The 27,967-nt window shown below is 38.3% G+C and overlaps 3 protein-coding genes across 5 annotated transcripts in view; 1 reads left to right on the forward strand and 2 right to left on the reverse strand.

Annotated features, from left to right (window-relative positions):
* The window catches only part of LOC132679848 (B-cell receptor-associated protein 29), a 54,772-nt gene extending 46,096 nt beyond the window's left edge, over positions 1-8,676 (reverse strand). Inside the window, exons 1-3 of one of the 3 annotated variants that reach the window (XM_060633781.3) lie at positions 8,558-8,676; positions 7,721-7,829; positions 3,798-3,898 (exon numbers count right to left, since the gene is read on the reverse strand). In XM_060633781.3, coding sequence (XP_060489764.1) covers positions 3,798-3,898; positions 7,721-7,812 — 193 coding nt within the window. In that variant the 5' untranslated portion in view covers positions 7,813-7,829; positions 8,558-8,676. Of the gene's footprint in view, positions 1-3,797; positions 3,899-7,720; positions 7,830-7,953; positions 8,196-8,275; positions 8,406-8,557 lie in introns of those variants that run through there. The other 2 variants (XM_060633780.3, XM_060633782.3) reach the window with 2 other exon arrangements.
* A 2,386-nt stretch (positions 8,677-11,062) lies between these two features.
* Positions 11,063-27,677, reverse strand: DUS4L (dihydrouridine synthase 4 like). Its single transcript, XM_060633778.3, has 7 exons — positions 27,576-27,677; positions 22,568-22,704; positions 18,226-18,347; positions 14,958-15,075; positions 13,783-13,905; positions 12,388-12,614; positions 11,063-11,599 (listed from the first exon to the last, which is right to left on the reverse strand). The coding sequence occupies exons 2-7, from the start codon at positions 22,681-22,683 to the stop codon at positions 11,352-11,354; spliced, it is 954 nt and encodes a 317-aa protein (XP_060489761.1). The 5' UTR covers positions 22,684-22,704; positions 27,576-27,677; the 3' UTR covers positions 11,063-11,351.
* Positions 27,678-27,822: 145 nt separating this feature from the next.
* The window catches only part of COG5 (component of oligomeric golgi complex 5), a 319,388-nt gene continuing 319,243 nt past the window's right edge, over positions 27,823-27,967 (forward strand). The window contains exon 1 of the mRNA XM_078442554.2: positions 27,823-27,957. Coding sequence (XP_078298680.1) covers positions 27,864-27,957 — 94 coding nt within the window. The 5' untranslated portion in view covers positions 27,823-27,863. The remainder of the gene's footprint in view (positions 27,958-27,967) is intronic.

Genomic DNA, 27,967 nt, shown 5'->3' on the forward strand with positions numbered 1-27,967 from the left:
TATTATTTCTTTAATATCATCAAATCATTATGGTAATTATTAAAGTAATATTAAGTCACTTAAATTAATATTATTAAAGTAACATTGATATTATTAATATATTATTACTCATCAAGGTACCTGGGTGTCTCAGGCGGTTAAGTGTCTGACTTTGGCTCAGGTCATGATCTCACAGGTTGAGAGTTCGAGCCCCGCATCAGGCTCTCCGTTGTCAGCATGGAGCCCACTTGGGATCCTCTGTCTCCCTCTTTCTCTGCCCCTCCCCTGCACTCTCTCTCTCAGATAAACTTAAAAAAAATATATTATAACTTGTTAATACTAGTAATATTAATATGACTTCACTGAGATTTTAGAAATATTTGGCTACACTGACATTATATATATGGGTATATATATGTGTGTGTATATACACACACATATATATACCTATACATATATATACATATATATACCCATATATACATATATATACCCGTATATACACTTTTGTTTTAGTTTATTTTCAATTATAGAGTTTGCCTTTCTCTAGCTTCATAAAATTTAAAGTTTTTTCCTTCAAATTCTGGAACAGTTTAAGCAGAATTAATAACATCTGCTTTTTGAAAGTGGTAGAATTTCTTACAAAATTATCTGGTTTTATTCTTCTCTGAAGGAGGTAGCTTTTTTATAACTTTCTATAATTCTTCTATGGAAAATTGGTCTGCTTAAATTTTCTGTATCTCCTAGCATTCATCTGACAAGTTATATTTCTCTACAAAATTACCCACTTCGTGTAGGCTTTCAGATTTATTTGCATAGAAGTGTACAAAATAGTCTCTTAAATTATCCTTAAGAAATTTTCTTAGACAGGGTGCCTGGGTGGCTCGGTCAGTTAAGCATCTAACTCTTGATTTTGGCTCAGATCATGATCTCATGGTTTGTGAGACTGAGCCCTATGTCAGGTTCTGTGCTGGGCATGGAACCTGTTTGGGATTCTCTCTCTCCCTCTCTCTTTGCTCCTTCCCCGTGTGTGCTCCCTCTCTCAAAATAAATAAACTTAAAACAATTTTTTTCTTGGTCTTAATGGCCATTTCCCCTTTTCATTCCTCAGACTGTCGCAATAATATACAAAGAGCATACCAACAACCACTACAAAATAACTAAAAAACCCACCAAATAGTATTTTATTAAATAAAAAATAGTTTTTTTATTAAAAAACATTTTTTTAATGTTTATTCATTTTTGTAAGTGAAAGCGAGAGAGATAGAGTGTGAGCAGGGGAGGGGCAGAGAGAGAGGGAGATACAGTCTCTGAAGCAGGCTCCAGGCTTTGAGCTGTCAGCACAGAGCCGGATGTGGGGCTCGAACTCATGAACTGTGAGATCATGACCTGAGCCTAAGTTGGACGCTTAACCAACTGAGCCACCCAGGCACCCCCTTTGGCTTTTTTTTTTTTAAGTTTATTTATTTAGTTTGAAAAAGAGCAAGCAGCAGAGGGGAAGAGAACAAGCGAGATAGGGAGAATCCTAAGCAGGCTCTGCCCTGCCAGTGTGGAGCCCAACGTGGGTCTTGAACCCACAAACCATGAGGTCATGACCTGAGCTGAAATCAAGAATCAGACGCTCAACCGATTGAGCCACCCAGGCGCCTCAAAGCTTCTTTGGCTTTTAAATGAAAATAATATTTCTGGATCTATTATGCAGAAATGCTGAAAATTAATTAATAATATCAAAGAAGTTTATAAATACAAATGGTCCTACAAACCCACCTGTAGAATAAAATCACCTGTAGAAAAGGAGACTGTGTGTGAAAAATGAAGTAAGGGCAACGATAGGGGCAGGGTGTAATACGTAGTCAATTTTCTATAAACCACGTGGAGATAGCCTTGTTTGGATCACTTGTGGAAACTTTCAAAACCTGGGATGCATTTCTGCTGACACTAAACATATTCCAGGGTTTCCTGCTTCCTTTCTGCCTATTCCCACCCCTTAAAACACACATAAACACATTCAGTTAATACAGGCTCTAGGAACATGAAACCTGGTAATGATTACCTTATTAGAGAAACAAACAACAGGAAAAGTGAGATAAAATTGAAAGTAAAGTAATAAATTATACTTGAGCAATCTACTGGTTTTACATTATACTTTTGTCATTCTAGTGGCTAAGAACACTGGACTGTGTACTTAACATACGCTAATACATTTAAACCTTTAAAAACACCTCAGTGAAGCAGGTGTGATTACCCTATTCTGAGATGGAAACACTGAGGTTTAAAGGGTAAGTCCTGATCTACCTGCCTTTACCATCTATGGTCAAAGCTCCTGCATTAACCATCCTTGATGTCCCTATTCTCTGAGAATTAATTACCCATCCTACCCATGGATGTAGGGTCTAGTCAGTGGTCATGGTTCTGTGCTTTGTGACTCCTATCCTTATTCCTTATAACTGAAATTCAGACTCAGAAGTGCCTAATTAATCCTTGCATATTTCTGGAGTGATGACATTTGGCAGCTATGTGGTGCCCACTTTCTGGTTAGGGAATAGAGCATCAGAGTCCATGGAGATAAGGAAGAATGAAGTAGACCCACAGAATAATGCAGGGCACGAAAGAGACACTTGAGTTCCTAGGACTAATCCCTCCCTGGAATCTGGCTTCCTTCCTTCCCTGAGCTGCTCTAAAACAACCCTGCATTTTATTCTAAGTTCCCCTTTCTTGCTCAAGTGAGGTCTGTTCATTTCTGATATATGTAACCAAAAGAACCTTAGAGTACCATTCTCCTTCCTTATATGGATATGTGGCAGCTTTTAGTAGAAATTCTTGTGATAACTTTACAGTTAAAAGATCACGATACCAGAGCCAGTAGGAGCTGCAGAAATAGCTGCCTTTTCTCTCTCTGTTCTACAAATGGATAAAAGAGACTCAGAGAGATGACGTGCCAAAAGGCAAACAGTTAGCTGGTGGCAGAGTTGGGACCTGTTTTCCTTACTTTCCTTTGCTTGTTTTTTGTGGTTGTTGTTTTTTTATTAATTTTTTTAATGTTTATTTTTGAGAAATAGAGAGGAAGAGAGAGGGAGACAGAGGATCTGAAGCAGGCTCTGTGCTGAGAGCCGAGAGGTTGATGCAGGGCTTGAACTCAGGAACTGTGAGATCATGACCTGAGCTGAAATCAGACACTAAGCCGACTGAGCCACCTACGCGGCCCTGTCCTTTACTTGTTTAATGTTACTTCTTACGTGGCTGGAGATTTTCTTTTTTTTTTTTTTTTTAACGTTTATTTATATTTGAGAGACAGAGACAGAGCACGAGTGGGGAAGGGGCAGAGAGAGAGAGACAAAGAATCCGAAGCAGGCTCCAGGCTCCAAGCTGTCAGCATAGAGCCCGACGCAGGGCTTAAACTCACAGACTATGAGATCATGACCCGAGTTGAAGTTGGACGCTCAACCGACTGAGCCATCCAGGAGCCCCTGACTGGAGATTTTCTTGATAACAATAGCATACCATGGAACAAATACTGACATTTTGAAATAATGCATGAACCCATTCACATCCTGATACAGTCATCTACTCATACCTTCTCACACCAGCTGTTCCTCATTTTATAAGAAGGAATTCATTTCAGAGGTTGGTGGTATGGAACATGGGAAACATTTCTTCATAAAACAGTGACATATATGGCAGTTAACCCAGGATGGCCCCTGTACAACCCACTATATATCAATAGCAGCATTAACTTAGTTAATTAAAAACCCAGTGAATTCATTAACTAAAAAAACCCTTAGAGTTAAGCTTAGTCAAAAGTGGAATTCAGTACTTACCTAGAAATAGAACAATCAATAGGACTATAATAGTAAGGAAAGCCTTGTTCCAGAAAGTTGCAATTTTACCCCAGACATTAAATGAAAAAATTTTCTGCCATCTGTAAAGTAATACAATTACATTAGGTATAAAAAAAATCAAAAGATTCTGAAATGCTTTGCAAATATTCAATTAACATTTTGGTAACTGTATAGTGAGTGAAAAGAATTACAGAAATTTAATTTTTCATGTCATATCAGAGATTTACCAATTCTCTCATATGACATAAGAGTGTCTCATGAAACAACTCAAGTTTAATGATAATCTGACATTGTCTTCTGTCTGGTGGCTTAAATCTTCTGAAGTGAAAATAGCTAGCTTTTAAAGTAAAGATACATGATCAAAACCTTAAAAAGGAATTCTTATAGTAATATGCTATATTGCTGATAGAAGTTATCACTTTGTATCTTTTCGCTAATCAGGATAATAACTCAGAAATAACAAAGGCCTATTGGTCTAATAATCAGCAGCATTTCAGGAGGAAGGGGTCCAACTCTGCATTGTTTATTTTTACATAGTATACTTCTAACATCTACTCCAAGTAAAAGAATTCTCTATTTTTACAAGGGAACTAAAAATGTCATTGAGATGTTACATACATAAAGTGCAAAGAAGTTGAAATAGATTAATAGATTAATGAAGTTTTACATATGTATATACTCATGATTACCACTCAGATCAAGATGTGAACACGGGAAACAAAATGGTGGGAAAAAAGTCTAGATGGATTGAATGGCACAAAGACACAGAGGTAAGAAAGTATGGATTATAAATGACAAAGATGAAACCAATCCACCACACAATTGGGAAGGTAACAAACTTTGTACAGGGCATTTTATTTATTTTATTTTTTAAAGTTTATTCATTTTGAGAGGCAGGGAGGGAGCTCGAGCAGGGGAGGGGCAGAGAAAGAGAGGGAAAGAGAGAGAGAATCCCTAACAGGTTCCATACTGTCAGCACAGAGCCTGACGTGGGGCTCGAACTCCCGAAACCAAGAGTCAGATGCTTAGCTGACTGAGCCCCCCAGGTGTCCCTGTACAAGGGCATTTTAAATGAATAACAGATGAACGAAGTCCAAAGCAGACATATGAAAGTAATAAGCACCTAAATAAGGTTCAAACACTAACAACCTAAAAAAAAGTTTTACTTCAAGATTATGACAAATTATTGGCTAATAACTTTCGAGAACAACCCTAAGTAGTAACTCGAAGTTGCAAGGAGAGGGAGACTGACATAGGTGAAGGAGGTCCTTCTGTCTCTATGCTTCCAATGCCAGAGACGCTATTCAAATTTTTCATTACAAAAAATTTTATATTTTTAGAAAAAGAACGTAAGTGGCAATACCTTCATCTAAGACCCACTGTAAATTCACATTTTAGGGGCCAGTATAGAAAGGAACACAAAAGAGAACTCCTACAGGGAGCAACTAGCAGTCTCTACTGAGACTCACTTCAAGGAAAACTGATAATAGCTATTATATTTTCAGTCCTTACCATACTATGGTTCTAAGCACTTGTATGTATTTTAGCTCATTTTATCACCACGACCACTATATGAGGTGGATACCAGTATTACCTCTATTTGACAGATGGGGAAACTGGCCAGAGATGGTAAATAATTTGCATAGGGTCATACAGTAACATGCAGAGCTGAAATACACACTCAGGCAGTCTGACTTCTAAGCATGTGTCTTTAACCAGTGGGTTCAGTGAGAAAATGATAGCCTAAATTAAATAAAATTGAATCCTTCTCTTTGACAACTATGGTGATACATGCATAAAAGATGTGGATACACACAGTAAGGACTGTGTGTATATTGTAAATGAGTTGTGTACACATATATTTTCTTATGTATATTTGTACATGAGTATATAATCTGTGTACTTACATACACATCTATCCAAGAGCTACTTGAAAAAGACAGGAAAATAATTATATTTGGCAGGAAGAAAAATATCCATATTCTATGGATTTTTTTTACATTTATTTATTTTTGAGAGACAGAGCACAAGTTGGGGGGTGGGGAGGGTGCAGAGAGAGAATGGGACACAGAATCCAAAGCAGGCTTCAGGCTCTGAGCTGTCAGCACAGAGCCCGACTCGCGGCTGGAACTCACAAACCCTGAGATCATGACCTGAACTGAAGTCGGACTCTTAACTGACTGAGCCACCCAGGCACCCCACTATGGATCATTTTCATGGAAAAAACATTAATGGACAAAAATATATATATATTTTTGGAAATGCTTAAGCCTTATTTATAAATAACATCTTTCTTTCTTTTGAATACAGGACTCTCTTGTTGGACCTACCACCAAAAAGCTAACAGGGTGTTATAGAAATTTCAAACCAACAGGATAAGCAGTAGAGTAGAAAAAGCACCAGGCTGAAAGCCAGATTCTTGTCTAGAGTCAGCCACAGATCAGCTAGATGACCTTAGACTACTTTCCCTATATAAGAATAAGTGGGTTGGATAAAATGATCTCTAATGCTCCTTCCTACAGTGTGATTCAATTTTTTTTCTTTAGTAAGGAAGAAAAAAGTGATGGCATAGCTCATAGGCAAGAACAGGAGTAAAAATCTAGGTAGGTAAGAAGCAAGTTAATGGGGCCCCTGGGTGGCTTGGTCGGTTGAGTGTCCGACTTCAGCTCAGGTCATGATCTCATGGGCCGTGAGTTGGAGCCCCGCATCGGGCTCTGTGCTGACAGCTCAGAGCCTGGAGCCTGTTTCAGATTCTGTGTCTCCCTCTCTCTCTGCCCCTCCCCTGTTCGTGCTCTGTCTCTCTCTGTCTCAAAAATAAATAAAAACGTTAAAAAAAATTTCTTATAAAAAGAAGCAAGTTAAGAGTTGTAAAGACCACCTGCACCCTGAGCCAAAGTAAAAACTTACGTAAGTCTCTTCCAGTCATGGGTTCTCACTAAACTTCTCTCTAGGATCTCATTTATGAAAGATTTTCTTTTATGCCAGGAGCATGAACAAAGGTGTTGCAACATTTTTATTACAAGTGTATTTCACCATCCATACTAATCAACTTTCTGGATCTAAAACTGAACTCATATGGTAGCTACACTTGTGGTGAGCACAGCATAGTTATAGAGAAGTCAAATCACTACTCTGTACACCTGAAACTAATGTAACATTGTGTGTCAACTTTCCAACCTCCCCCCCACCCCCAAATAAATAGGAGGATGATTGCAGGGGAAAAGTCAGCCAATGCTTCAATTGAAATACTTTTACTCTACTTACAGACCTTTCAAAGTTCCTTACTAACGAATTAAGGCTAATGTATGTATGGTTATGGTACGTTCCACATTCAGCACTTTAAATATATATTAATTCTGTCTACGGAAAAAAAGCAGTAAAACATTAATGAAACTATTTTTGGGTTGCATAAGGCCAAAACGAAGAATCATTTACTGGCATAAGTCTCTACATTGTTTTTCGTTCCACTGCCCCAATGAAACATTTCTGCACCCATTTGGTGCTGTAAACATTTATCCATTTCCCTTTTTTGAGTTCACTGTTCCAAGTCAGGGCAATAAAAAAGGTTAAGTCTGATGACAGGTATTAAGAGCACAACCACTGCTATATTGTATCTGTAACCAAGAGAGTCAAGAGGACTGGGCCCTTTTCCTTTTAGAAGCAAGCGGAGACAAAGTTAATTCGTTTGTACACATAATAATATTTATATAACGTGATATTTTAACATCATTAGATATTACCTAAAATTTGTGAGTTTAAAGAGCACCTTGAATATAATCAGCGTTCAAAACTTTTTAATCCTAAGGAAACTTTTCTCATATCACTCGTAACAGTCTAAAGTAGCTAATCATATGCTTATTGTACTTATTGTAACTTATCGCAACAATTTGCAGGTTTCCTACCTCTGAGGAGGAATAAAAGGAAGACAGAAGATTAAAATAAGTCCTATTTCAGCATAAAGAAAGGTTGCAACTGCCACCCACTGGAGTGTCATTTTTTTCCTCTTCACACCTAAATAGAGAAACACTTATTTTACTTTACTGCCTTTTAGAGAAAAACTTGATTAAAGCCCTGGGGCGTAATGTTTTCGTCCAGGGGGGCAGACGGGGCCGGTCCCTCCTCTAACCCGTGGCACCTGGCCTTAACCCCCAGTGGGAGGGGCAGGGCAGGGGTCAAGGGTGGGCCCACAGGTCCGCGTCTCCACTTCCCCTGCGAGCTGTGCGGAACCGGCCTGCACCGCACAGAGGACGTGCTGGCCCGCCACCCTCGCAGCGACAGAAGCCTAACGCCACCCTCCACTAACGCCCGCGCCTAGGCGCCCTCCTTCTCCGCGAACGCGCCGCGGGCACGGCCTGCTCCCGTGGTCCAACCGCGGAGGGCGCTGCGCGACCCCGCGCGGCCTGGCGCTCCTCCCCGCCGCGGGGACCGCGGCCCCCCGGAAGCCCGTCCGGCCTTACCCCGCCTGCGGCCCGCCTGGCTCCCCGCGCTGCTCCGCGCCACTGACGCGCGGGACGTCAGACGCCGCGGCGGGGCGGAGGTTGGGGGGGAGGGGAGCGGGGCCGGGGAGAGCGCCCCACCCCCTCCTCGTCTGCCCCCGCCCCCGCTCGGCCGGCTCCGGAGCCCAGCCCCCCCAGCCCCGAACCTGGGGGCCCGCACCCCCCGGCGTCGCTGGCGGCGCGAGGACGACGATTAGCAATAATTGTTTTGTAATTGATGGTGGAGTTGGGAGGGTGACTCACACTTTTCGGGCGCATGCTTGGGGTTCCCGAGTCACCTTCTTGAGAGCCGACCTTAAATTTCTAATAAAGTGTGGTTTGGTTGGGAGGGGTTGCGGTTAATCGACGTTTTCTGAAAGGGCTTCGTGGGGTCCACGAAGGAATGGCTCCGGGGCGGCAGGGTTTGATGGAGTGATGCAATTCAGTGAACGTGTTTGAAAGGCATTCCTTTCCTGTTCTGTCTCTTTTGGGGTAGAAACAGTTTTATTGTCCGGAATTAAGCTCTAGTTAAATGGGAGGGCCAGGATTGGGTGGTTGTGCAGTATTTTTTTCTGAGAACGTGGAAGAAAATGCAGCTTCGAAACATATTTTCCTGCTCTTGTCCATAGGCTGGGAAGAGACTCTAGGGAGATATTTGGGACTGATAGGAATAGAAAACAGTGTGTGGGTGCATTCCTTCAGTTACTATTTTCCAGGTTTCCAAATTCCGTGAATAACAATTATTAACCGTTTTCATTATTGACATCAGGAATTGACAGTATTATCCTTCTGGACAGAATTATTTTGGGACTATTAAATGATGTAAATAGATAATTACAGAATATAAAAATACACTTACTTTTTAAAATTTTTAAATGTTTATTTATTTTGAGGGAGGGCTGCACACACTAGTGGAGGAGGGGCAAAGAGAGAATCCCAAGCAGACTCCACACCTTGGTGGGGAGGGGAGGAGAGTTGAGAGTCCTTGGAAGCCAACGGCTGGGCCACCCAGGCGCCCCTAAAAATACATTTAAGTGGGTGCTTTTTCTTATCACAAGTATACTTGATCACACGGAAAAGAAAAAGACTGAACAGTAAATTAACTATAGGGAAGGGCTTTGTTTTTTTACATCAATCGTGTTTAGAACTCGATGGTCTTCCACACTGGTTCCTTTGAAAGCCTGTGCACCTTATTCTATGCTCCTGTGCTCACACCACTAGTATAACTAACTTTAATTTGTAAACATAAAAATTACTAACTTAGACTATAGCTCCCCATTTCCTTATATACTACTTACATCAAATAAAAAAGCCAATTATCTTAAAAAAGGTGTTAACTGAAAAAAGGAAAGCATAGAATGTGTCCCCCAAAATATGGCAACACAGTGCTTATTTTAAAATGGATTCATTTAATATTCTCAAAGTCTTGAACTAAGCAGTCTTAGATAGACACAGTTACCAAATTTTCATGTTTGTGTATAGACCAATATCTTAATTATGGAACTATTTTATTTTAACCTGAGAAACTTAATTCTTACAGTAGCACATTCACCAATAACAAAATTCTATTAGTAACACTACCACACAATGGAACTTAAAAATTAAAACTATTACAGGGGTGCCTGGGTGGCTCAGTTGGTTAATCCTAAGACGTCGGCTCAGGTCATGATCTCCCAGTTAGTGGGTTCCAGCCGGGTATGGGCTCTATGCTGACAGCTCAGAGCCTGGAACCTACTTTGGATTCTGTGTCTCCCTCTCTCTGCCCCCCCCAGCCCCCAATAAATAAACATTAAAAAAATTTTAAATTATTACAAAAAAATAAAAATTATTATCATCTGCTGGGGGCATAAAAATAACATCATAAAGAAATAAGTACCCCCCCAAACCGTATGAAAATTAGGTTTTTAAACTAAAAATTAAATTCTTGGGGCATCTGGTTGGCTCAGTTGGTTAAGAGTTGACTCTTGATTTCGGCTCAGGTCTTGATGTCAGGGTTGGTGAGACTGAGTCCCGTGTGGGGCTCTGTGCTGACAGCAAGGAGCCTGCTTGGGATTTTCTCCCTCCCTCTCTCTGTCCTCCCCCATGGGTGTGCACACACATGCTCTCAAGTAAACTTAAAAAACTTTTAAATTCTCTAAGAAATATTTCAAATATATAATCATTTCCAGATTGGTTACCAAATTTTTTATACATAAGATGTGGGGGACTAAAACTAATTTTATCATGTTAAGTGCAGGTGTATTTACCAAGCTCTCTATCTTCTAAGGATCTAGAAGACTTGAAATGTAACAAAGTTAATGTCATTTAAAGAGTTTCATGGATCTTAGTTTTAAATTATAGAAAACATCACATGTAATTAAACTCAATTACACAATTTAAAAACAATACCAGTGCGTCTTTCATGAATTAGGAAGTTCCAGTTTGATTTTCCAATTTGAGTTTTGTTTTTTAATATTTATTTATTGAGAGAGAAAGAGAGAGAGAGACACACACAGAATCCCAAGCAGGCTCCAGGCTCTGAGCTGTCAACACAGAGCCCTACACAGGGCTCAAACTCAAGAGCTGTGAGATCATGACCTGAGCCGAAGCTGGACGCTTGATCGACTGAGCCACCCAGATGCCCCTCCAATTTGAAAGTAATTCTATACTGAATTTATTACTTCTTTTCATTTTATATAGAAGTTGGTATTTGTTCTGTCACTTCTTTGCACTTATTATTTCCACTAAAATATACTTCATGTTAATTTATAGACACTATAGGAGTCATACTTTTAGTATTAAAATAAAAAGTTTTATTTATTTAAAAATGTTAAAAACACAATTCCTGCAGGAAAAAAAATTCTGAGTTTTTTTTTTTAATTCATGATAGGATTCAGAGCAATTATTTGTCAGTGGTTGAAAGGATGACTAGGATGTCTGAACCTGGGGTCTTCTTTAAAATTAAGTTTTGGTTCCACCCTATAGATCTATCGAATCACACTCTCTTAGGATGGGTCTAAGACTGACTTAGTATATATTATTTTAATATATATAAATTATTTCAATTTAGGAAGTCCAATCAAATCCCATAATGGTCTGTAAGGTAATCTAAGACTGCTGATGTGCTTGACAAAGCGTTAAATACTCTTTTTTCCTGCCTTGAGGTTATCTTTTCCATCATGTACATTAAATGTTGATGGAAACACATATAAGGAGTTCCAAGTTCAAGAGCAATGTCAACCCAGTCCCAGATGCATTTCAGTGGGGTTTCTTCATATCCAGCAAACATGGCCGGGTTTGCTAAGAGTCCTCTTGCAACCATCACACCTATGAATTAAAGCACATCACATTTGTCCACACATGAAGAACTCATGGTTATGAGGTCAAACCTAATGAAACAAACTGAGAATACTGAAAAATAAAGTATTATTACAAGGTTTCTCAATACCCGTATATTAGTCTAATTAAATTATAAAACAATTTTATATGTTTGTAAGTCAAGAACGTTTGAACGTGCTTATAAGAAATAAAAAAAATCTTTTTTAAGACTTTTATATTAAACGATTAGTCTCTAGGGTTTTTTTTTTGGGGGGGTGGTTAATCCGGATTGTCATAAATTGGGTATGCTTAAAGTTAGATTTATCTGCATTCTCCCGTCTAGCAATAGTTCTCACAGGCCTTGGTATGCCAATAATTTAAGGGGGTAATAAAACTATGTCATTGTATGTGCCTTTGGCTCCTATAACAACTTAGTGTTCACTAATTCTCATTTCGATTCCAGATGTTCTATTTTATTAATAGGCTATCTTCCAGATAGCCTTAACTGGTCACTCATTGGATATGATGGTGGCAGAAAAGTAACTGACTTAATTTACCCCAGTTAAAACAATCTACTGTTTCTAAGTAGAAGAGTTAATAAATGATTTAGCGTAAATCAGTACAACAGGAAAATATGGCTCCATTTTATGGGTCCAGCATGCTTCTGCTGTGCGATTCTGCTAATACGGCTCCATTTTAAAGACAAATAATGAAAACTCACATTAACATTACTCTCCTACGCCTACTTTTTTTTTTTTGTAATTAAAAGACAAAAAGCTCAGGTACTTATTTCTTACCATCTGTCCCAGTAATATGCCACACATTTTCTGCTTCTTTTAAGCTTCTGATATCTCCATTAGCAATTACAGGTATAGACATATTTTCCTTAATTATTTTAATGGCCTCATAGTGAACTGGCTGATGTCTTTCTTCAACAGTTCTTCCATGGACTGTAATCCAAGAAACTCCTGTTGCCTCAGCCTTTCGACAAAGATCTACAGTTCTTGTAAGGTCATCATGGATCCTATAATTTCAAAATTAAATCAGTCTATTCACAGCACACAAATCTTAATGCTAAAACTAATACGCTAGATAAAAGATTTCATCTGATACATTATTTAGTTAGCTTTGTTATATTATCACTACCTGCTACTATTAGAAAGGCTTTGTTCAGAGATCAGTTCCCACTTTAGACCTCAAATTTAGCTATTTCACTATTGGCAACAATAGGATGACAAATAAATTTTACCTTACCTACTCCTTCCCCCTTTTAGCTTTGATAACTGAAAAAGTCATCCAAGACTGTCATGGAGGAATTGGAAGATGGTACCCTAATATCTGCTGTGTATGCTCCAAACCACAAGTGGGAGAATAGAATACATTATTATGAAATGTTCTTAACTTTTCACCAAAAGACTGATTCCTGCCTTATTTTCTTTTTTTTTTCTTTTTCTTTTTTTTATTTTTTTTATTTTTTTTTTTTAATATATGAAATTTACTGTCAAATTGGTTTCCATACAACACCCAGTGCTCATCCCAAAAGGTGCCCTCCTCAATACCCATCACCCACCCTGCCCTCCCTCCCACCCCCCATCAACCCTCAGTTTGTTCTCAGTTTTTAACAGTCTCTTATGCTTTGGCTCTCTCCCACTCTAACCTCTTTTTTTTTTTTTTTTCCTTCCCCTCCCCCATGGGTTTCTGTTATGTTTCTCAGGATCCACATAAGAGTGAAACCATATGGTATCTGTCTTTCTCTGTATGGCTTATTTCACTTAGCATCACACTCTCCAGTTCCATCCATGTTGCTACAAAAGCCTGCCTTATTTTCTTTTCATTGTGAAATTTTCGTGCAAATATTATTACTGTTTTTTCTATTCTTGGTACTAGGAATGTTTCTTAGCATTATTAATTAAGCAGTATATGAAAAAAATTGACGGTTTCTTCTAAGGGAAAGTTTTTAATAATAAAGGGAAGTTTTATTTTCTATTAAAAAATACAAAAAGGAAGTTGTTCTCTTTATAAATAAAAATTAAGGTACACATTCATTTACTAAATGCCCTGTTTCAACACTTCCATACATAAACTACCAATTTATTAAGGATGGATACCCCTATACTCTTAGACAAAAGGAATATATTTTTATTTTCTAAGTAATGGACTATCTTGTTAATAGTTTGAAATATTGTCTTTACCTTATTTTAATAGATACTGAAAATCTGGGATTTTCCACTTGATTTCTTACTTGTTTCACCATATCTCGAACAACCTCTGGCTTGTTTATTAAGCAAGCTCCATAACCTTCTGCCATTGCCCACCTTTATAAAGCAGACACATCAAATGAACTGTAAATAGCTGGAAGAGAAGACAGAATTCTAAAAGCACTGTAAATGCATCTATTTCTCTACCTTAGCAACCTGGAATGGAATCAGATTTTTATAATTCATAGATCCAACATCTTAAAGTGGATCAATATGAGATAAGGAAAGCATGTTCCCAGATCAAAAAGTACTTAGGAAAAATGGTTTTCATTGGCAAGTGAGAAAATTAAATTAAAATTCATTCAACCAAAACAGACTTAGGTATTTGTAATTAATTGCAATTACTTCAGATTTTTAAAATTCCAAATTTGATGTTTATTATACATAACAAGACATTTTATTAATCTTAATAATAGAAAGATATTTTTGGCTGACAGCATTCCAGTACCACTAAACAGCTTATTTAACTCTCCTAATGAGTATACAAATATGTCTAATCTGGTTTGGATTATTATGTACTTAAAACCTTGATTTTATTCTTTGGACATATTTTGAATTATTGACAGATAGTCTAATACAGTGCCAAGAACACAGGGATATTGTTGTCAAATTAAGCATCGCATCAATACCCAGTTAGACTCAACCAAATAACTATGGTATAGAAAGGAAAGGTAATTATAAAAAGGTATTCTTATAGAGCAAATTAATTAGGAGAAAACAAGTGGTCATCTCTCAAATCATAGAATCATAGTTTCTTGTTTGACATGGCAGTAAAAATTCATGTTAGGGAGGACCATAAATGGTCAAGTCTTATATAACTACTTATGGATGATGTTCGAGGCAGACCTACACATAGAAAAAATTCTAGTGTGAGGTGAGATAAAACTTATCAAAGGTCTATATATTGTTTAAGGCATCAGAAAATACCTTTGCATATATATGTTCCTAAATTATCTTCCTTTATTTTTTCTTCTTATTTGGAGCTCAAGTGCTTTAACTCTATTTTCTATACTTTCTAATTCTTGGAAGATTAGAGACATAGTTTACCATGTTCACATAGTTTTTTTCTAATTTTTTTTGAAAATTCTTCCAACTTCTTTGAGCTTTACCTCTGAGGGCAACCACAGTTAATGTCTATTCCATTCGCGTAAGGGCAGACTATACGAGCAGCATCAGATAAAAGTCTTGCATCATTAGCAGCAAACTGAACAATCAATGGGCAATCACCTGATAAAACAAATAGCTCAACATTAAAATTCACAGAAATGTGCACACGCACGCACACACACACACACCACCAAACTCTTCATGTTTGTACGGAATAACGTAACTACATTTAGCCTAAAAAGCATCTGTTGAAACAAGAGAGCATTAAACTAATTTTAAACATTTTAAATTAAAAGTAATTTACATTTAGTACAAATTCAAACAGTATAAAATTTGATAAAATGAAAACTATAACACTCTTGACAAACATCCCATTTCCAAAGGTGAGAATTAGTTAATTGTATTCCAGAACAATTTTATGTATACCTGTAAAATTTAAACAAACGTGAACATGCTATACACATTTCTATCCCTACTTTTTTTTAATCCCCTAATGTATCTGGGAGCTGTACTTAGACCTATTTTCTTTTTAGTAGCATATTCTTCTGTATGGATGAACCATACAGTGTTCTTCTAGATTGTTTTTCATTTGTGGCTTTTGCAAACAATGCTATGATGAGAACCTATTACATACATGCTACTCTGAGTATATTCATCAGGTAAATTCCCATGAATGTAACCGCTGGATAGGCATCTAACATTTTGATAGACATTACAAAGTTTTCTTTCAAAAGAGTTTAACAATATAGATGCACAATGCTATGGATGAAAGTTCTTGTTTCCTTACAAACATAGTCTACATTGTATATCCGACAGTGTGTATTTTTATTTGTAGGCTCTTTCTCCATAGCCTTTGTCTATTTTTCTACGCGTAATTTTTCTTTTCATTGTTCCTCATTTTCTTTAAAAATTTTTTTTTGGTTTATTTATTTATGAGAGAGAGAGAGAGACATCATGAGTGGGGGAGGGGCACAGAGAGAGGGAGACAAAGAATCCAAAGGAGGCTCCAGGCTCTGAGCTGTCAGCACAAAGTCCGATGCAGGGCTCGAACTCACAAACCATGAGATCATGACCTGAGCTGAAGTTGGATGCTTAACTGAACTGACTGAGCCACCAAGGTGCCCCTTTTGTTCCTCATTTTTCAATTATTCTTTTATAAAACAAAAGAAATCAGCTCTAAAATTATGAGTATCTATTGTAAAAATTATAAATATCTTCCCCAGGTTTTGGTTTGTCTGAGTACGTGCATGTTCCTTTCTTACATATAAAAGTTTACGTTTTAATATAGCAAATGTGTTAGATCTTTTCCTAGGTTTTAAAGGACATATTTTTATCATCTTTTTTTGGGTTAGTGTTATAAACTCTGCATAAATGTATTTTAATTTTTCTAAAGTTCTTTTGAGGACTACCTATATGAGATTCACTGAGTGTTTGACAAAATGCAGATTTCTGAGCGTCACCCTTGTTCCACTGATTTGGAATTTTTTTTTTTTTAACATTTATTTTTGAGATACAGAGAGAGACAGAGCATGAGTGGGGACCTAACTGATCCACGCAGGCGCCGCCCACTGATTTGGAATTTCTATGGCAATTCACTGATTTACAGGACTATTACAAGATAGGAGAATTTGCTTTTCCCTGAGGATATAGGATGTTTTTCTTTTTATAACTCAGAGAGAGTTATAGAATTTCAATTTAATAATTGTTTATTGGTCTAATATATTTTCAACACAGGGCTAGAAGCTAAGGATACAAATCAATGAGAGATAATTTCAGACTTCATGGAGCCCATAGTCTAGTGGATGAGATACAGGCCTACAAAGAGGAAACTGTAATACAGTAGGATTAAGTACAACACAAAGTCTGTATTTAACAGAGGACAAGAGTGGAGGGTGATCAGGCAAGCTGCTTGGCCAAAAACTTTGAGAGCTGGATTAAGAAGCATGTAGTGTCGTTTGCCAGACAGCTCTGGATCTGGGGGACAGGCATGGCTGAGAAAAGGATATTCTAGGTAGAGAAGTATGAGAGGATGGGGCATATTCAGGGACTTAAGTTAGTATTTTTAAAGAATAAAGTTGGTGGGATGTGGAGAGAAACTAATGGAACATAAAGTTGCAAAGGTGTATTCAGAGGCTGGATCATGTGGAACGTTATACATTATTCACAGGTGTCAGGATTTTTTTTTAAAGTAATCTCTACCCACCTAACCTGGGGCTCAGACTCACCACCCTGAGATCAGGAGTCCATACTCTACCAATAGGGCCAAACACCCTGACAGGCACTGGAATTTTACTCTTTAGGCCACTGGTTGTTAATCTTTACTCAGGATCACCTGGAGGGCTTTTTAAAAAAGATTGCTGGACCACATACCCAGAATTTCTGATTCAGTGGGCCTGGGGCTTTTCTTTTCTTTCTTTCTTTATTCTTCTTTCTTTCCTTCCTTTTCTTTTTTTTCTTTTCTTCTCTCTCTCTCTCTCTCTCTCTCTCTCTCTCTTTCTTTAAGTAGGCTCCACGCTGGAGCTTGAACTTATGACCCTGAGATCAAGACCTGAGCTGACACCAAGAGCTGAAAGCTCAGTAGACTGAACCACCCAGGTACCCTGGAAATTTCTATTTCTAACAAGTTTCCAAATGATGCTGATGCTGCTGGTGTGGGCCATTACCCTTTGAGAACCACTGCTTTAGGCCACTGAGAGGTCTAAGAAGGATTTTAAGCAGGATAGAGATGTGATCAAATTTACATTCTACAAAGGTCACTTTGGGCTATTTGGAGGATGGTTTGGAATGGGGCAAGACTGGAGGCAGTGAAATAGGAACCTAATAGCTCAATTGAGAGAATGGGGCCCTAAGGAAGGCTGACCTCACACTTAGATATATTGTCCATAGTTTACAAGACACTGAATAAAAACATACTTAAAAAACTAAAAGATTTAAAAATAAAATCTCTGAATTGTGTTGTTTCTGATTAGACAAGATTTTTTACTTTTTAAGTCTTATAAAGTCAGCAAACTCTGGGTTTCACATACCTTGGTTTTTTTTTTTTTTAATTTTTTTTTTTTTAACGTATATTTATTTTTGAGACAGAGAGAGACAGAGTATGAACGGGGGAGGGGCAGAGAGAAAGGGAGACACAGAACCAGAAGCAGGCTCCAGGCTCTGAGCCATCAGCCCAGAGCCCGACGCGGGGCTCGAACTCACGGAACGCGAGATCGTGACCTGAGCTGAAGTCGGACGCTTAACCGACTGAACCACCCAGGCGCCCCCACATACCTTGGTTTGTAGTAAATTCGCTGTCTCTGGCTTTTATAGATCTGACAAAATCAGCAGCAACTATCATTGGGGTATAACACAGATCACAACTGTATCTTCTTACTAGTGTTCTAAAAGCCAACCTGTGAGCATACAAGACTATAATTAGGCATTTTGAAAACACCATAATCATATGTACGCCCAAATTTAATTTAATTATTAAATATTTATTAGAAGAAAGTTCTGCCTTTAAAGGATAGAATAGATATACTTTTCCCTATTCTTGCTGTGAAAAAGAAAGCCGAAGTTGGAGTCATTTGCCCCCCATGACAGCAAACCAAAACTTACAGTTTCAACGTATCCCAGGAATGTGACCTTTTAAAAGTTAACCTGAAATTGCTTGATCAGCAATAGTAAGGTAATCTCTATGATAAACAAACAAACAAACAATGCTGTTGTTCCCTTTCCCACTCAAAGATTGGCCTGAACCAAACCTTTCTCTTCTTTTGCTAATAACTTCTTGTTCCACCCTCCTTCCCGTAAAAACCTCCCATTTAGTACAACTCCACGGAGCACCTCCTACTTGTTAAGTGAGATGCTGTCTGATTCATGAACTGCTTAATAAAGCCAGTGAGAGCTTCAAATTTACTCAGTTGAAATTTTTTTTAACACTGCTCAGTATATTATATATAAAACAAATATTAGAAAACTCCGAAAGGTGGAGAGAAGACAGCAGACAGGCTAATAACCATGGGATCTGAGGAAAAACAGTGGTAAGTTCTCTGGGTTTCCTTTTGGCCTCAAATATCCCAGATTTGGACTTGAAGAAGCTGGCAACCTGGAAATACCAACGAGTGCAGACAAAAAGAGCCCCACAAAAGTCAGCTCTCTCTAACCAAAGGACTAGGAAATGGGGAAGCCTAGCAAGACAGAACAATTTTAGAGAATGATGGCTCTACCCCAGCCAAACACCAGAGACAAAGCCGGGGCCCCACCTCTAGAAGCAAAGGTTGAGCGGAGAGCTTAGACTTTTACCTCTCCAAGGCTGTGCAGTAAGATGCTCCAACGCCCCTCCTTCCATAGTGTGTCAGAGAAGGCCAGGTAGGGAGCTGGACTTTAATACTTTCTGGCAGGTAACTTTAACTTTCTCCCTTCCCAGTCTCAAGTAGTATCAAAGGATGCTTAGTGAAGGGGCTATGCCTTTCAACGTAGCAGAGCAGTTATCAAGCTCCCCCCTCCACGGTGAGCTGGAACTCTGACACCACCCCTCAACCTCAGCAATAATGACACTTTGTCCCCAGAGTGTCAAAGGAGACCAAATAGGGAATCTGGACTTCTACTTTCATACCACAGTAATGAGGTAGTGCTTTCTTATTCCTTTCCTGCTATAGTGATGTCGGGGAAAGAAAAAAAGTTAAAACAGAAGGTTCAATATTCAGAATCAATCTATATAATCTATCACATTAAAAGGCTAAAAGAAAAATCACATGATTATATCAATCAATGCAGAAAAAGCATTTGACAAAATAATATTCATGATTTAAAAAAAGCCCTCAGGAAAACAGGAATAGAAAGGCACTTTCTCAACTTGATAAAGAGCATCCACAAAACCTCCTACTGCTAGCATACTTAAAGGTGAAAAATAGAACAAATATCCTCTTGATCAAGAACAAGGCAGGGGCACCTGGGTGGCTCAGTCGATTAAGCATCTGACTTTGGCTCAGGTCGTAATTTCGCAGTTTGTGAGTTCAAGTCCCGTATTGGGCTCTGCTGACAGCTCAGAGCCTGGAGCCTGCTTTGGATTCTGTGTCTCCCTCTCTCTCTCTCTCTCTGCCCCTCCCCTGCTCATGCTCAGTCTTTCTCTCAAAAATAAATAAACAAGAAAAAAAAAAATTAAAAAAATTCTTCTGGGAATTCTAGCAAGATATTTTGTAGATAAAGACAAGATCATATTGGAATTTACTTGGAAAGGCAAAGGAACTAGATTAGCTAAAACAATATTGAGGAAGACATATAAATGGAGGAATCAGTCTACCCAACTTTTATTAATTAAATGGCTACAGTAATCAAGATTGTGTAGTATTGGTGGAGAAACAGACACATAGATCATAGAATAGAATAGGGAATGCGGATAAAAAACACATGACTTTTTTTTTTTTTTTTCAAATTTGAGAGAGCAAGAGAGGAGAGAGAGAGAGAATCCTAAGCAGGCTCTATCTCATGCTCAGCGTGGAAGCGGACACGGGGCTTGATTTCACAACCCTGGGATGATGACCTGAGCCAAAATCAAGAGAAGGAGGCTCAAATGACTGAGCCACCCAGATGCTCCCGCCCAAATGATTTTTGACAAAGATGCAAAAAAAATTTAATACTGGAAAGAAAGCCTTTCACTAAATGTTGCTGAAGCAATTAGACATCCACAGGTAAAGAAACAAAACAAAAAATACCCCAAAAAACTCAACAAAACAACCCTAAACCTAAGCCTCACACTTATAAAAAATTAAGTAAAAATTGATTATGGACTTTAAATGTAAAACAAAAAAACAAGACTCTGGGGAAAAAAACTAGGAGAAAATCTTTAGTATCAAGAGCTACACAAAGTTTTCTTACATTTGACATCAAAAGCACAATTTTCAAAAGGGAAAACTGATAAATTAGACTAAATTATTAAAAAAAAAACTTTTGCTCTGCAAAAGACTCTGTTAAGAGGATGAAAAGACAAGCTACATACTGGAAGAAAATATTTGCAAATCACATATCTGACACAGTAACAGTATCTAGAATATATAGATAACTCTCAAACCTCAGTAGTAAACAAAAACTCAACAACAAAAACCTGATAGAAAAATGGACAAAAGGCTTGAGTAGACATTTCTCCAAAGAAGATATATATATATATATATATATATATATATATATATATATGGCCAATAATCACATGAAAAAGTGCTAAACATCATTAGGGAAATATAAAACTACGGTAGGATACCACTTCATATCCATTAGGATGGCTAGAGTAAAAATAAATAAACGATGTAAGAATTGGTGAGGATGTTGAGGAATCAGAATTCTTATATACTGCTGGTGGGAATGTAAAAATGAAAAACAATACAGCAGTTCCTTAAAAAACTGAAAATAGAATTGTCATATGATCCAGCACTCTCTTCTGGGCATATACCCAAAAGAACTGAAAGACATATTTATACATCCATGTTCATAGCAATATTATTTGCAATAGTCAAAAGATGGAAGCAACCCAAGCATGCATCAATGCATATATAAAATGTAGTATATGCATACAATGGAATTGCATTCATTCTTAAAAAAAGAACGAAATTCTGATATATGCCAACATGGATGAACCTTTAGGATATTATGCTAAGTGAGATAAGCCAGTCTCAGAAAAAGAACTATTGTATGATTCCACTTATATGAGGTACCTAGAGTAGTCAAATTCAAAGAGAGATAAAGTAGAATGATGGTTGCCAGGGGATGGGGGGCGGGGCGGGTGGGGGAAATAAAGAGCTATTGTTTACTGGATGTAGAGTTTCAGTTTTTTTAAATGAAGAGTTTTATGACAATGTGTATGCATTTAATATCACTGAATTGTAAACTTATAAATGTTTAAAATGGTAAATTTTAAGTTGAATTTACCACAATTGAAAAAAATTTTAAAGACTGACTCAGTAGTAAAAAAGCAAACGATCCTATCAGACCATTGGCCAAAGACATAAAGAAACATTTCTTTACCAATATACAGATGGTAAGTCAACACAGGAAAACATTTTCAACATCACTACCTGTAAGGGAAATGGATATTAAAACCATAGTGAGATATCACTACACACCTATCAGATGGCTAAAATAAAAAGTATGGTGAGGATTATTAAAAGTTGGTGAGGATGAGGAAAAACGCTGTTGGTGGAAGTGTGAAACAGGATAGACACTCTGGAAAATTTGGCAGTTTCTTAAAAAACTAAACATATAGTTACCCCATGAGCCCAGCAATGTAGTTGTAGGGATTTGTCTCAGACATAAAGTCTTATATTCAAACAAAAACCTCTGTATGAATGTTTATATTTACTTAATATTCTTTTATCTAATATTCACTATATGTTTATAGGTGGAAGTTACAAGCACTATCTTTATCTATAGATATAAAAAGTGAGGTTTGAAGGGGTTAATTGTTTACTTGGGGCCCCACACATAACAGGTAAACGATAACACCAGCACCCAAGCCTAGATCATGATTTCAAAGCTAGGTGTTTGATGATCCTAATGTGGTGGGGTGGTCTTAACTTTAAAAGTCAGAGCATAAGAAGGAAATCAAATCTTAGTTCTTTAACCATTTAATAATACTTACTTTGAATACCGAACCATTGGAGCACAGACTTTCACCAGCTGCCCAGAATGAAACATTTCTATTGGATCTTTTTTTCTTTCTTGACATATTGTGTTTCGTATGCAGTCACTCTTCATGAATATAGATTTGTCTCAAATCTGAAAGACAGTTTGCATAGAGAAAAATTACTTTCATTAGATGAATTCCCATCATTTTAACAATTTCAACTGCCAAGAATATATATTTTTCGTCAGGCTTGTGGGCTCAGGAATCTTTTTAGCTTCTTTTCACACTATCAAATAGGATACTACAGAATCCTGTCTCTGTAAGTCACTGACAGTTTTTAGTACACTATGAAATCATCACGTTTATATATTCACTACAAATTATGCTTGTTCGTGTCAAACACTAACAATTTCAAGTTCTATACTTAACACACTAAAGTAACATTTTCTGCTCAAATTAATAAATGCTCAAGATGTGGAAAAATACAAGGGTTTTTCTTAGGATACCATGGTTTTTCGTGTAACATTTTAAATTTCCCATGTTGCTTTGTTTGGTATTACAAACCAGAAAAAAATTTAATTTGAATAATTTCATATGTATATGCCTGGCACTTTGAAATACCTTGTTTTATACGGGAAGGCTAAATGGCATTAACTGAACAACTTTAAGTAGTGTTTCAAAAGATTTACTGGTCTGTTTGAGGTTTATTCTTATTCACAAATCCTATTCTGAATCAGAAGGCAAACCAACCTTTACTAAAAAAAAATTAAATGTGGTATCATCTAGCCAAAATTTCAATTATAATCAGATAATTCCATAGTAAATCACTTTTATACCCAAAGAGGTACAAGTGATTAAATTAGGTCGTTCATAAGTGTTTCTAAAGTTGTTATATCTAAAATCCTATCATTATATAGTGTTGGATGCTTTCCATATTTCAGTTTCTGGCCTTAATTACTTAGCAACAGATATGGGCAAACTTTAGGAAGGTCTAATTGCTCAACCAGAAAATATAGCTAATCCAGAAAATATTGTTATAATCTAAATAATTTCAGTTTTTTTAATGTGTATTTATTTTTGTGTGTGTGTGTGAGAGAGAGAGAGAGAGAGAGCAGGAGGTGGGGGGGAAGGGCAGAGAGCAAGGGAGACACTGAATCTGAAGCAGGCTCCAGGCTCTGAGCTGTCAGCACAGAGTCCAATGCAGGGCTTGAACCCACAAACTGCGAGATCATGACCTGAACCAAAGTCAGATGCTCAACTGACTGAGCCACCCAGGTGCCCCTCAATTTCTTGAGGTAGAATGTATAGTTAAACTACTTTTACTGATCACTGCTGAGTCTGACTTAACAAAGTTACTAGCTTATCTCTTTTTTAAAAATAAAAATTATGATTAGAATGTAGGCCCACATACACAGGTAAAACATAAGCAACAAAAAGGCAGTTCCTTTTTATGAACATCTTCTCTCTTGCATTTCATATCCAGGTTATGCCACCCCTGCTCATTCAAGTCAGAAACCTGGGGCTTATCATCCTTTGCTTCTTCATCTCCCACAAGTGTGTCAACCAGGTAGTACTTTCAATTAAATCTTGAGCATATCTTCACTGCCCAGTCTGTGTACTTATAGTCTCCCATCTTGATAACTCTGATAATCTCCTCTGAATCCCAGATAGAGTTGATCTTACTTACCCACTGCACCCTAGGCTCTCCTGTTATCATAGGCACTTGTAATTACTTTTTATTTATTTTGAGAGAGAGAGAGAGAGAGAGAGAGAGAGAGCGTGAGCGAGGGGCAGAGTGAGATGGAGAGAGAGAATCTCAAGCAGACACTATGCTGTCAGTGCAGAGTCTGACCTGGGGATTTATTTCATGAACTGTGAGACCATGACCTGAGCCAAAATCAAGAGTTGGATCCTTAACCAACTGAGCCACCCAGGGGCCCCAGCACTTGTAATTACTTTTATAGAGCATAGTATTAACACGTCAGTTTCTTCTCCAGTTTTTGAGGGCATGGACATGTATTGATTCATTTAACAAATATTAAGCTCCTGCTATGTGCTGGGAAAATAAATGAAAATACATTTCCTGTGTCCTTAAAAATGTATGACATACTTACACAAAATAACAGTTCTGATACATACACTTAGACACGATTTAACTGTTGTGGGAATAATTGTCTAGAGAAAGCAGGGGAGTCACCAACAGTGGCAGAGGGAAAACTTGAGCTGACATATGTGGGAGATGGGGGATTGTCCTGTTATAGAGAGCAACACACATAGAACCACAGAGGCTTGAAAATGCTTGATGTTTTCAGTGAACCATTAGTAGTCGTGTTATTTGATCAGACTAGAGAGGAAGTGAGGTTTAGATAATCATGGGCCTTATATTCCCTTATATTAATATTTTTTGATTTTATACTGTAGGGTCTTGTTTCTAAACCATTTTTCCACCTCCACAGGTGATTTTTCGTATGTGCTCAACATGTTAATATGTGCATGAGATACTTCCATACACAGCAATTATTTTTTTACAGGCTGTACTTCTCTCCTTGTATTATTTGTCAATGAAACATTTTAACAGGAAAATGACATGACTTCTGATTTAGAAAGATTTCACCAGATGGGGTAGGGCTTTTGGCAAAATATGAGAAAGGAGGCTATTGTAGTAAACCAGGCCAAATGCATAATGAATGTCTAATGAATGTCTGACCTGGGACTCTAGGAATAAGAAAAGAGAACACACTCAGGAGTTATTTAGAAATAAAAATAAACTGGCAAGATAGTTAGGAGGTGGAAATCACTTCAGGACAGTGAATGTTACATAGTATGAGACAATTCTAGGATGATGTGTACAATTTGGCTTTTGAGGCTAGATGGATGGCAATTCCAATTAATGAGACAGAAAACCAGAAGGAGGAATAGGTTTTAGCAGGCAAACACGAGTTCATATTTGGGCACACTGAACTTGAGGTGCTCATGGGATTTCCAGATGGTGATGTCTCAAAACTTTATACAGATATAGCTCAGGAAAAAGCTAGGGATATAGACTGAGGGTCGTAAACCTTTAGGTGATAAGTTAAAACTAAAAACATAGACAAAATACTTGAGGGTGTCGTATCTTGCAAGAAATCCTTAGAAGCACCAACATTTAAGTAAAAGATAAAAAGAATAATGCAAAAGGAGACAGAGAGATGAATTCTGGAGCTGGCAAGAATAAACCTGAAGAGTGATATTCAAAAACTGAAGAGAGGGGAGAGTATTAAGGAGGGTGGGGATAAGCATCTTAAACATCACAGAAAAGTAAAGCCTAAAAACCATCTAATAGGAGCTAAAGTCTTTAGCAAGAACAATTTCATTCTCACTCATACTTGGTAGTTCCAGCACATGGCACAATTTCATTCTCACTCATACTTGGTAGTTCCAGCACATGGCACAAACACCTGCTTCACTACTTGCTGAATGAATAAACCAGTAGTTTTCAACCTTGGTTGTACATTAGAGTAATCTGGGGAGGTTTTTAAAAGATTTCTTTAATGTTTATTTATTTTTGAGAAAGAGAGAGAGAGAGGAAGAGAGAGGGCACAAGCAGGGGAGGGGCAGAGGGAGAGACACAGAATCCGAAGCAGGCTCCAGGCACTGAGCTGTCAGCACAGAGCCCGAGTAGGGCTTGAACTCATGAACTGTAAGGTCATGACCAGACCTGAAGTCAGAAGCTTAACCAAGTGAGCCACCCAGATGCTCCTATCTGGGGAGCTTTTAAGAATCAGGATGCTCATACCATACCCCAGATCAATTAGATGTGAATCTCTGGGCTTAGGATGCAGGTATAAGTGGGTTTTTAAAGCTCTCCAGGTGATTTCAATGTGTAGTTATCTCAATAAACAAATCCATAAACTATAAAGCACCCGGTACAATTGTTCACAGGGGTTTCTGCTTTACTTATGAGCTCCTTTGGGACAGGATAGGAATTGGGTCTTGTTTGTAAACTCATGCAGGTGTGTATAGGTGGGACTCAAAACTCTTCCCTTAATGAACGAGTATTATGTAACTTTTCTAGAATCTTCCAACGTAAAAGCCAAGGAAAGAAAAAGAACTCATAATTCAAAGAGAATACTTACTCATCAACATTAAAGAATACTTAAAAATTTTGTGTATTATGGATAATGAAATTTAATGTGAGTCTGAGCACCCTGCCCTTGACAATTCATGTGACCTCCATTCAGAACCAACAATTCTAGTCAGACCGTGACTGAGACGAAAAACATCAGGGAAAAACCTGAGACAAAGAGAAAACATAAGGCAGTATATTAAGAGACTTGCTCACCTGGGTGGTTATGAGTATTAAACGCACAAAGTATTGTTATAGCACCTTTTTGAAATACTGTTAGAATCGAGAGAATCATGTAGCTCTGGAATTAGGAAAAACTGGTTCCCTGTGTACAGAGAAAGTTATATTCGTCTTTTTATGTAGAAATGCATAACCTTCTTGCACAAGTGTGGTTGGCCTATTATCAGTATTCATCTTGGGAGAAATCTAAATGAATAATGCAGATATATTAGCAGAGAAGATAACGGGAATTAACTTAATCTGACAACTTCAATACTGATAGTTAAGATTTGGAAAATCCATCAGTTTGCAACAGGAAAAAGTTTGGTATCACTCATAGCATGTGGCTGAAACGAAGAGGAAGAGGAAGAAAAAGCTTAAGTTCACGGGAGGGCAGAAACGGAGTCTGTCTTTTCTTGGCTCAGTCTTCCTTCTTCACCGACCTTTGGCTCTTCCTAACTCCTCACTACTCATTTCAGGCAAGTTTCCTTCCTAAGCTTTCCCTCCAGCCTTTACCCCAGGACAGCGCGCCAAGCCGTGTGACACATAAGGCTAGGGAGTTACTAACTCCTCCAGCTGTGCTTGTGGAGTGCAAGAGAAACTCCCAGAAACCTCCGCTCTTCTGTCCAGCCTCCACCGAGAGGCCCCGGTTGTTAGGTTAAATACTTGCATACGCTACAGCAAGGTTCCGGAGCCCACCTTTTCTTCAACCGGGGGAACGATGCCAGCCCCAGGAGTGCGACGAGAGAAGGCGCGCAGCGCCAACCCCGCGGCCTCGGCTTCCCTCGCGCGCCGGGCCTTGGGTGCCCGCCAGCTCCGGAACCCACGCTGCTCCCAGCCGGTGTTCGTCCAGCTGCGGCCGCTTAGCTTATTCTCCAAGCCAGCCAAGAGCCGCGCGCCGGGCGGAGCGGGCGGCGCAGACGTTGTGCGTCATCACCTGGGAGGGGCGGGCCGGCAGCTGACGCCATCACCCCGGCACCTGCCAACATGGAAGGTGGTGACGGCGGCGTCGCTGTGGCTGGCCAAGGGGTTCTGAGCTCTGGGGCGGCGGCAGCGACAGTCCGGGAGCTTTTGCAGGACGGTAAGGAGTC

Source organism: Panthera onca, chromosome A2 (genome assembly GCF_046562875.1).
Source record: "Panthera onca isolate mPanOnc1 chromosome A2, mPanOnc1 haplotype 2, whole genome shotgun sequence".
NCBI lineage: Eukaryota > Metazoa > Chordata > Mammalia > Carnivora > Felidae > Panthera > Panthera onca.

What these genes read in the sequence shown, in the direction of transcription:
- DUS4L (XM_060633778.3), bottom strand. Translation starts at nt 22,683, where the DNA reads ATGAAGAGTGACTGCATACGAAACACAATATGTCAAGAAAGAAAAAAA. An exon ending in TCAGTATCTATTAAAATAAG is followed by an intron (nt 12,615 to 13,782) that starts GTAAAGACAATA and finishes TTGAAATTATAG; the next exon opens with GATCCATGATGACCTTACAA. An exon ending in GCATATTACTGGGACAGATG is followed by an intron (nt 11,600 to 12,387) that starts GTAAGAAATAAG and finishes TTTAATTCATAG; the next exon opens with GTGTGATGGTTGCAAGAGGA.